We start from the raw sequence: 10691 nt of genomic DNA on the forward strand, positions 1-10691 counted from the left end.
AAATGAATTGGAGAACTTTTGAAGGGATACATACAAATAAAATAAAATAAAATAAACTAGATACAACAATGTTAAATAATTTAGTCTATGTCCAATCCAATGCAAGGATCATGAACAAGAAGAATTTAGTATATCATTCAAGAATACTCTTCATTATGATTATATACTTACTGTTTTTTAAATATTGAACTTGTTGGATGGATGTACTTTGTGTATTCTTCTACTTCTATTTTTGCATTTTATCATTCTTCTATTATCCATACATGTATAGGTTTTTTTGTTGGATGGATGTACTAAGTGTAAATAGGCACTTATTTACAAGATATATAATAAATTTACATAAATCCACCTAGGCCCCACCTAGCTGCCTAGGTGCTCACTTAGGCCCCTGCCTGCCGCCCGACTAGCGCCTAACGTTTTTTAGAACCTTGGTTGTTGCTAACTAATCATATGTTTTTGCAAACTAGTCATATGTTTTTTTGTTTTGCCTACAAATCAAGAACATTTGGGATTCTTTCCAAATATAGAAAAGATGGTTCTTTAGGAAACATGTTAGGCAGCTTCATATATTAATTATCTTTGACAAATGAATGTACAAGGGATTGTACAATGACGTGTTAAAAATCCTATTTCGTCGTACTTTAAATACAATGTCGATGAAATGCTTCTTGCGATAAATAGTGATATCTGACTCAAGAAATCTAATCACGGGATCCGATCATAGCAGACTTGGTAGTTTCCGGTGTGTTTGAAGGCCGAGGGACCGTGGACACCAAATTTTGCTTGTTTGATGCAACAAAACAAATTGGCATTGGAAATTCAGGTCCTTGAACGCCACGAGATTATGTTGCTTGTATATAGATTTATTTGATTTCTTCATTCTGTGATGCAACAAGTTTGTTAATTGCAATGTAATTTCTGAGTAGGTTTCCAAGTGAGCAGTTAACCTTAAGATGATATAGTTTGGTTGAATGTAATTTTAGTGGTCTCACACCTAAATTATCAAGAATTATCAATATTTCCTTTCAATTTTAGTGGTGTCCAAATCCAATAGTTTCATGAAGTCAAAAAAAGGATGGCAAATATATTTGGGGAGTTAGATGTTATAGAAAGATTAAAAACGCTAATATTGACATGAACTGCACAAATGGCATATTATTGAAAGGGCGAAATGTCTAAAAAATCCTACGTAGATACCTTATTGATACGGTGTAGATATCACGGATATTTGATGCATAGTGTAGATAACATGAGTATATCGTTTAAACAATCACAATTTTGTATGCTCGCTCGCAATTTTGTCTGTAATACTAATAGATGGTTAATATGAGTTGTTATAATTATCGATATATTTGGGATATGTTGTCTATATGTTGATGATATTGTTCAATACTGTGTACTTATCACCAATATGCAAAATTAAGTTTTGCTCGCATAAGAGTATTTCCAATAGAAATGTTGAATTTAGGTTGTCTAATTTCAATTGAGAAATGGCACTTTGAAGTTAGATGCTAAGTTTTCATTTTTCTAAAGGATGAGTAAAATTATTTGTTGTAAAATTTGTAAAAAAAAATTGTGTAAATTGGTTTGGGTACATCATGTGATTGGTGGATTCTGAGAGGCATTTGTTAAATAATGCAAATGGAAAGGATTTGACGTTGCTGTCAAAACAAACGCCTGGATGGGAGGCGTCGAGTCCACATCAGATAAAACGCATTGGTTGGAAAAATTTGTTGTCTTTTTATCATATTTGACACTTTTGGCATATCCTTTAGAGATGGTTTAAGGAATTCGATCTAAAAAATTGAATAAATTTAGACATGGGAGGCTGCAAAAGATACTGGAATGGCTCCGATGATCAATGCCCACCCAACCCAACTCGACGGCAACCCCTTTCCACCGCCAACCAACCTTTTCTCTTCGGAAATTGGGAGGAGAAAGCCTTGGTTAGTAGGAAGAGCGATACAGACAACGAGCTACAGCCCCAAAAATAGCGGTCTTCTGCAAAACCATGTTACCATACAGAATAAGTTTTGGTCTTAGATGTCGATTTACAAGAGCGTAAAATTGATATTAAATTTTTTACTAAAAAGTAGAAGAGAAAATAAGACAGCAAGTTTGCACTTCAAAAACCAGAAAAAACAAGCCCATTACATAATTAGCCTATTTTCCGAAATCCCTTGTAAACTTGTAGCCTAGTACTGCCAATTTACTCTTTGAATTTAATTTCAGCCAATTACTTTACTAAACTTTTATTTATAGTCAAATTTCCATCTTCCGTTGAATCTCACACGTTTCATTCATGAATCCGTTAGTTCAGAGGGCAGTATCGTCATTTTGGTCCAAACATTTTTTGCCTTTTTTGAATTAGCATCTGATGGGAAAACGGATGCTAAATTAGCAGTGGGCGACAAGTTTGGGGACATTTCGACAAATACCTCTGAATATTTTCCATTTCTCCGCCTCTTCTTTCTGTCTCTTCGCGCGCCGCCCTAGAGCTCGGTTGCTGAGTCCTCGTCCTCCTCATCCCTTTGCTCTTCTTCTTACTTGGCGGAGTTGTCCTTTCATTATCCATTTCTTTCGTTTTGGAAATGGTAACTCTTTGGACTTGTTTGCTCCCCAGTAATCCCCTACTCGCCCAATCCTCCCTCTCACAAAAACCCAGCAATTCCCACAAACCCAAGTTCAAATTTCAAGCTTCCACGGCCACAACCGGCGTTTCCACCACCGCCACACTATCAAACCCAGCAAACCAACAAACCCATATCTCCCTTTCCGCCAAAATCAGCAACAATCCAATAGCTGCCCAACCCAGTTCTGAAATTGGTCGTTTCCTTTCATTACTGAAGAGCAACCCTTTGTCTGACTGTAGACAAATTCATGCCCGAGCTCTGAAGTTGGAAGCTTTTGAGGCTAATGGTTGGGTAAGAAACAAGCTTGCTATGCTTTACTCGAAGAGTGATGGGTTTTTGGACCATGCACGTAAGATGTTCAACGATATTCCCCAGAGAACTGTACCCACTTATGGGGCGTTGATAAGCGCATATTGTCGGTCAGAGCAGTGGGAAGATTTGTTTTTGGTGTTTGAGTTGATGATTGATGAGGGCATGATGCCGGATAAATACGTTGTGCCTACGGTTCTGAAAGCGTGTGCTCAGGTGCGGATGTTGAGGACTGGTAAAATGATTCATGGGCTTGTGATAAGGAATGCTTTGGATTCTGATGTTTTCGTGGGGAATGCGCTTATTGATTTTTATGCCAATTGTGGGGACTTTGGATTTGCAATGACTGTGTTTGATGCAATGAGGGAAACAGATGTAGTTTCATGGACTGCCCTTGTTTCTGCTTTCATGAATGAAGGTCTTTTTGAAGAGGCAAAGGAGGTTTTCAAGTCCATGCAGGTGAATGGTGTCGAACCGGATTTGATCTCTTGGAATGCGCTTGTATCAGGGTTTGCGCGGAATGGAGAGACTGATTTAGCTCTTCAGTATTTGGAAGTGATGCAGGAAGAAGGGTTGAAGCCTAGGGTTAGTACTTGGAACGGAATCATTTCCGGTTGTGTTCAGAATAGCTTTTTTGTGGATGCCTTGGATGCATTCAATAATATGTTATGTTTCCCTGAGGATCCAAACTCTGTTACAATTGCAAGCATATTACCATCTTGTGCAGGCCTGAAAGATTTAAACTTAGGCAGGGCTGTTCATGGATTTGCTCTGAAGCGTCAGCTGTGTGAGAACGTTTACGTGGAAGGTTCGTTAATTGATATGTATTCAAAATGTGGGATGAATGATTACGCAGAGAGGATTTTTTCCAAAGCCGAGAGTAAAAGCATTTCTATGTGGAATGAGATGGTTGCAGCATATGTAAATGCAGGAGAAGCAAATAAGGGAATAGAACTTCTTAGAGTAATGCATAGTCATGGCATAAAACCTGATGTGGTATCTTATAACACAATATTGGCTGGCCACGCAAGAAATGGGCAAATAAATGAGGCATATGAGTTGCTTTATGAGATGGTCCGAATGGATTTGAAGCCAAATATTATTTCGTTCAACGTTTTAATTTCCGGATTTCAACAATTTGGGCTTAGTTTTGAAGCTTTGAAAGTGTTCCAGACCATGCAATCCCCATCGAGTGGTTACTTTGGTAATGATGTGCTCCATAAGTCAGTTCAACCAAACTCCATTACCATTGCCGGTGCTCTTGCAGCTTGTGCTGATCTTAATCTACTATGCCAGGGGAAGGAAATCCATGGATACACGTTGAAGACTAGCGTCGAGCCTAATATCTATATCTCAAGTGCATTGATCGACATGTATTCAAAATGTCATGATATTGCCTCAGCAGCAAAAGTATTTAGGAGAACTGATGATAAAAACACAATCTGTTGGAACGCTTTGATTGCAGGCCATGTCAACAACAAGCAGCTGGACCGAGCTCTTGAACTTTTCGGTGAAATGCTGGAAGAAGGTCTTGGACCAAGCTCTGTTACGCTTATGACACTTCTTCTCACTTGTGGTGATTTGGAAGCTCTCAGTTTCGGAAGAGAATTACATGGACATATCATAAAGAGTCATCTCGATCAGTCTAATTTTAGCCTTGCGAGTGCCTTAGTAGGCATGTATGCTAAGTGCGGTAGTATCAAGGATGCTAAATCAGTCTTTGACTTTGAAGTTAAAGGGGATGTTTCTGTATGGAACTCCATGCTTTCTGCTAATTTAACTAACGGAACGGCCAATAAGGCCATTGCCTTATTTCGGAAGATGCAGTTACTCGGGGTTGAGCCTGAGGTATAACCTTTACTTTACTCGTTGAGCTTGTGATCATGATAGCGTAGCAGAAGAAGGATGAAAATGTCACAAAATCATTGAAGAACGAACTTTGTGCTTTTTTGAGTTTCTCCTTCAGGCACATGGATGGCTAATTATTTCGGTAGTGCCAGTTTTGATTTCTCCGTAATCATGTTTTGGAGAACAAAAATGAACAGATGAAAAAGTTTTCAGATGCTAATCCTTCAATCGACGTGTCTAAGAATTTAATATTTATTGACTGCCAGAGATCGAACAAAGTTGCATAAGATTGATGAGAGGGAGATCTTTATGCTTCTATCACCACATGAAGGACGGGATACATAGATGCCCGAATGTATAGTCACAAAGTAGAACCAAGTTGTAAGTTTTGGAAGGTACTTCCTATGGTGACATCTGTGCTGGAGTCAAAAGAGCTTACGAAAAAAATTTGGGGAAACAAGAGAATTTGGATTGAACTTCGATGTTGTTTGATCGAGGGAGAATGCTTGTGCAGCATGTATCACAAGCATCCAGAAAATATAAGTTTAGAAAGTTGGTTCCTGCATTGGTCATGCCATAGAGCTTACCAGTTGGAAGCTGCAAAAGCAACAGAGTTATCTTCCTTGTTAAAGAGGTTTTGGCTTTTTTTTATTCCTACGTTGTTGCGGATATGTGACCTTCCAAGTTTGCTCTTAAGAAGATATTTGTAAGATCAGTGCAGATTTCCACTAGAGGAGACTCTCGGCGTGACATTCTTCCAGGTGTTCGTATCCCGCAAGAAGCAAGAACACAGAGAAGGTAGTTTGCCTTGTTAATGTTTATTCGTTTATTCTGCTTATGTTTTGGGTGTATTTTAGCATATTAAATAAACGAAGCCGATGACATTGTTAATATTAATTGTGTTTTATAAGATCAAGGGGTGACCTTATCCCTTTACAGGCTGATGCTCTGATCAATGTTTATGAAACCATGTTCTAAGTGAACTAACTAAACAATTTTGCTTCTCAAAATCACATCGAAACTTCATTAACTAATCATGGTGCACATGAACACACAACACATATTACAAGAATTATATTACTCACCGAACGTAAGTTGCACACCTGTTGCAGGTTGTGCTTCCGGGGACTATATACATTATGTCTTACAGCCCAGTACTATTTGCATTCAGCTGATCAGAAGCTCCGAAGAGTATGGCCAAGAACTAGTAATGTCGTGGATCAAATCCGCCAGGGCTCCTTCGCTTGGACTCAAAGTACGTTCCAACCCGTCTTTCAGTGCTAGCCTTCAACACTTGTTTAGCACTCTATTGTTGTCAGCTACCGTTATTTGAGAACGAGCAAGGAACACGGGCTTCATTGCCCCGAAAAGAAAAGCAAAGGCAGAAATATACATAACCAGACTTTCATGCTACCCATTATCAAATTTGAAGTCTCAAAACCACTTGTTGTGCAGCCTTAGATAGGAGGGAGGAGGACGTTTGGACATAGTATATGTATACATACTGTCATTCATATCATTAATTGGTATTTAAAAGTGAACGGAATCAATGTGGAAGAAGTTTGCGTCCTTTCCACTTGTTCAGTTGGTATCTCCATTCATTGAATCAAAGAATATCCCTTAGAGAACTTGTTTGCCAAGTCATAAGCTTTGTCCATGCGTACCATGCAATAGTTAGTTTCGTCTCTCTGGGATTGAATTGGAGGTAGAGGAGAATTATTTTCATATTTAGAAGAATAGAAGGGAGATCTACAGACATGCCGGTTAGAAGATATGATTATGAGACAGGGGCTCAGGTCGAAGGGGTAGAAGAAGACTTAGGAAAACTTAGAAAGAGATCCTAAGAACAGACTTAGACTACTTGGTTTAACAGAAGACATGGCACAAGACCAAACGCAGTGTCGTTCTAGGATTCATATAGCCGACCCAACCTAATGGGATAAGACTTTGTTGTTGCTATTGTAGAAGAACATAAGGGGATTAGACATGAAGAAAACTTCTTCCTTCTAGTTATACTTTTTTCGGGAGATTGGAATGAATGAATTTTCTAAATGAGTTCATCGTCTACTTCGGTCAGACATTAGTTTTTTTTATTTCTTCATTTAATCCTCTGTACCAAAGGAGGCCTTCAGGTATTATTAGTCACACATTAGTCTCGTGACATTTGGACTCCATTTATTGAAGGAGATTTTGAATTTAGATCTCATGGACGATAATCATTGAATTTGTTTTTATCAATGACGGATTTGTCTCATGGCATTTAGACTCCATTTTGTTGAAGGAGATCCCCAATTCGAATCTCTTGGACTATAGTCGTTGAGTTGAAAACTTATGACTCCACACGAATAAGAACCCCAAACTCGACCTCATACTCAAAGACGGTTTTTTTTATTTAATCATATTTCGTTTAATTGGGAGATTTAGCCGAACATAAGATATTTCACTTACAAGTGAAGATGAATACCACTAACTTATAATGCTAATAGATATTTCAGTACTTGTAATATTGAAATTAAAAAGGTTAGGACGGGTTTTATGAGAAAACTTGGGCGTTTGTTATGTTAATGAGCCTTCTTTCTACCAAACAATTCCAAATGGCGCCGTCAGTGTAATACCAGTCAGCATTGGGACCTTTTTATTAGATTCATGACCGGCGATTCACACTTGGGATCTCTTCCAACAAATAACGAAGTTTAACGAATTTATATATCCCCTCAAGAAAATTATGTACCACATACACAATGCGAATGTGACAATTTAATTTTAACTAATATACCTTGGAAATGCCGGATTGGTTGATGAAAGCAGATGTATCTTATCTTCGAATTCAGCTACCGTGAGAAAGCTTATCATTTCTCCACTCCTGCAGTTGTTTTCTCAGTGGCGACTGGGGATTTCTTACTGCCGGGCCCTGATGAGACTTTAACCGTAGCTGGTCTCAGAAGCCGACCTCCGAGTAAAAACCCGCGGCGGATTTCTTGGATTATAATCCCTTCCTTTAACTCTTGAGACTCTTCGCGTGCAATAGCTTCATGCAACTGTAATAGAAAGTTGAAAACTTATAAGGCATGGGAAAGTTTATGGAGGTGCAGATCAACTAGTGGCAGGAAGAAAAAGATTTTCATCAGTCATCGTCGTGAGGTTCAAGGGCCAGAAAAATATTATATCTACTATACATTCCAAAGAAAATTTCGACCCATCGAAGCCTAAATCAATAAGAAGCAAAACACATTACCCAGGAATTTCTTCTATCTTCCACATCTTAATGAAAACTCCACACCTTAACGTCAATAACAAATAGCTTTAAAAGAATTCAAGAAAGTGCTGCTTGGCAGAGCAGGACAATCTCCTGACCAAGGAGATGTATACAGTAGACACACAGACGACCAATTTTCACTGAAGGTACTAGAAGTTTGATTGTAGATAAGCCCTTGGGCAATAGTGGAGGTACAGAGACTGGAAACCGCAAAATGCTTTGAGCATGTACTGGGGACTTAGTGCATATTAAGGTTATCCCAGTCTTTTCCGAGTAAAAAGATTCGACCGCATAGGTCCCTGATTTATACTGACCCATTTACACTGTAATTCTATTCCTAGAATGTCTCACACCTCAGTAAAACAAAAAATAATCTACGGACAGTATGTTTGGAAGGAAGAGGGTAGGAAAAGGTAGAACGCAAGATAACTTCTCCTTCAATTGGTAGAAGGGATAGGGTAGAGGAAATGCAAGGGTCTAATAACCATAAAGAATATTACAAAATTTGCAAAGGGGGAAACAATTCGTCCTTTCCTTTCCGTATCATTCCCTTATCATCATCCCACCTCAAAAACCCTTCCAAACACGGAGTAACTTTTGTTCATCATTTGCACCCAAGAAAATATATCATATTAAATCCTTCAAAAGGTACACATAGTCAAGGTTGCATTCTAAGATCACTTTATTTGGTTGAGCAGAAAAAATAAGCATGAAAAGCCAATAAGCAAACAGGCACAAGAATTCAAGTTCACCAAAAAAGGCATAATTTAATTTTTGGAGCATAAGTTGAACGAAGTAAAATCTTAAAAGCCTTCACTTACCGAAGGATCGAAAGGCTTTCCCACGGTTGGAACGACGGCCACATGCAAGCTCCTCATAATCTCAACGAATTGCTTGTATATACCTTGGTAACTTGCATCAATCTTTTTTTCCTTTTCAGTCTCGGGTTTAAGGTATTGCCTGGCTCTCTCAAAATTGTCAACCATGGGCAAAAGACTCTCAATCACTTCCCCTTGGGCGTCCGTCCTTACGGTCAGCCTCTCCTTCTCAAATCTTTTTCTACAATTATCAAAATCCGCTTGCAAGCGGATCAATTTCTCCTTCCCAGACGTTATCTCTGCCGATGCAGAAGATACTTTCTCGACTAACTCTTTCTTCTCATTTTCTATCACTCGTACAATAGCCTCAACTTCGGATACAGTTTTTCCATCCCCGTTAAAAATAGCTTCCTTGTAAACTTTAAGGAGGGTTTTCAAGGAGGGCAACTGCTCTTCATCTCCTCCGCTTCCAGAAGGTCCTGCATTGCTCTTACTACTTTCCTTTCTGGAATTCGTCTAGACATAAAAATATAAAGAAAAATAAGCGAAAATATAAATTATAAACAAAAAACAAAGAAGATAACCATCTACAGAAAGGATCAAGGCAAGACAAAAGAGCATAACATGGAAGATTTCGAAACATGAATCTCAGAGTAGGCATTCGGCATTCGGCCTGAGCGTAAAGCTCATTAAATTAAGTGTATCAGAATCTACGAAAGCGAAATGCTTGATTGTTTAGTTTGACTGCAAACAAAGTAACTAGAATCGCTGCTTCAATTTTGACCAAAACATCCAGCAACGACGATGCAATAATGCTCAGATATAAAATGGCAGCAAACTAAAAACTCAACTTAAACTTGAACGAAAATCCTCTGCATCCATGACCATTAATCTCAAGTAACAGAAAACAATTTAGCAAATTTCCCCCTTTTTATTTAAAAAAAAATGATTGAGAAAGTCCAATTAGAAATGAGAGGATGAAGAGGGCGTACTTACTGGGGGAACCGAGTCCTGAGGAGCGAGACGAGACTTGAAGGAAGAGGCGGCTCGCCTCCTGCTGCTGCTGGTGCCGCCGCTGCTGGGATTAATAATGGAGGAGGAAGAGTTGGAGGTGAGAGAGAAGTTGATAAACCCTAGAGGAGGAGGAGGACAAGGAAGAAGAGGGGGTTGGGGTTTGTTGGGTTTCGAGGAGACGGAGGCGGAGAGGCGACGAGGAGGCGGAGCTATCAAAGTGTGATTTGGGAGAAACAACGAATTCGCCATTAAAAACTAAGCAAAATTAAAATTAAGACAGACGGTCGGTGAGATAGAGATGCGGCGACCTTTCCCTCGAGGCCTTTAAGCCGCCGCGCCGATGTTTCTTGTTGTGTAGGCAGCTGCCGCTCCTGGTTCAGGCTCCAGACAACGAGGACGATGGTGTGTGGTAAATGGCAGGGATGAAATTGTAATTTTGGTTTCTTTTGGTTTGCAGAGAACCGGACGATATATGGGCTTGAGGACCCATCACTGTTTTGTCATTTGGGCTCAAGAACCCATGACCTTTCTAGGGGATTCTATCAACATACGAAAAAGATCTTTAGACACCCAATTGTAAGTTGCAACATGTCTTCATTTTTATTTTTTATTTTTTTACAAGAGACGACATAAATTTGATTTAAAAAATCAAGAATTCATGGCAACGTTTAAGGAGACCAACTTTCATGACACTGAATGCTATAATGACGGTGTATTCATGCTGTAAACCTTTCGTCACCGCTTCTTAACACAAAATCCGGAATAGGATTCAATGAGAAACCATAAGAATTACATAATCTAAACTAGTTGTCG

At 39.0% G+C, this 10691-nt stretch overlaps 2 protein-coding genes across 2 annotated transcripts; one reads left to right on the forward strand and one right to left on the reverse strand.

Annotated features, from left to right (window-relative positions):
• The first annotated feature begins 2387 nt into the window (after positions 1-2387).
• On the forward strand, positions 2388-6434 carry LOC137718486 (pentatricopeptide repeat-containing protein At1g19720). The gene is made up of 2 exons (XM_068458049.2): positions 2388-5588; positions 5903-6434. Exon 1 carries the CDS (start codon positions 2592-2594, stop codon positions 4794-4796), a length of 2205 nt encoding a protein of 734 aa, XP_068314150.2. The 5' UTR covers positions 2388-2591; the 3' UTR covers positions 4797-5588; positions 5903-6434.
• A 959-nt stretch (positions 6435-7393) lies between these two features.
• On the reverse strand, positions 7394-10322 carry LOC137718375 (uncharacterized). Its single transcript, XM_068457912.2, has 3 exons — positions 9861-10322; positions 8868-9380; positions 7394-7828 (listed from the first exon to the last, which is right to left on the reverse strand). The coding sequence occupies exons 1-3, from the start codon at positions 10125-10127 to the stop codon at positions 7640-7642; spliced, it is 969 nt and encodes a 322-aa protein (XP_068314013.2). The 5' UTR covers positions 10128-10322; the 3' UTR covers positions 7394-7639.
• Positions 10323-10691: the final 369 nt, after the last annotated feature.

The sequence above is a fragment of the Pyrus communis genome, chromosome 8 (genome assembly GCF_041283825.1).
Source record: "Pyrus communis isolate YQ-2024b chromosome 8, ASM4128382v1, whole genome shotgun sequence".
NCBI classification, from domain to species: Eukaryota; Viridiplantae; Streptophyta; class Magnoliopsida; order Rosales; family Rosaceae; genus Pyrus; species Pyrus communis.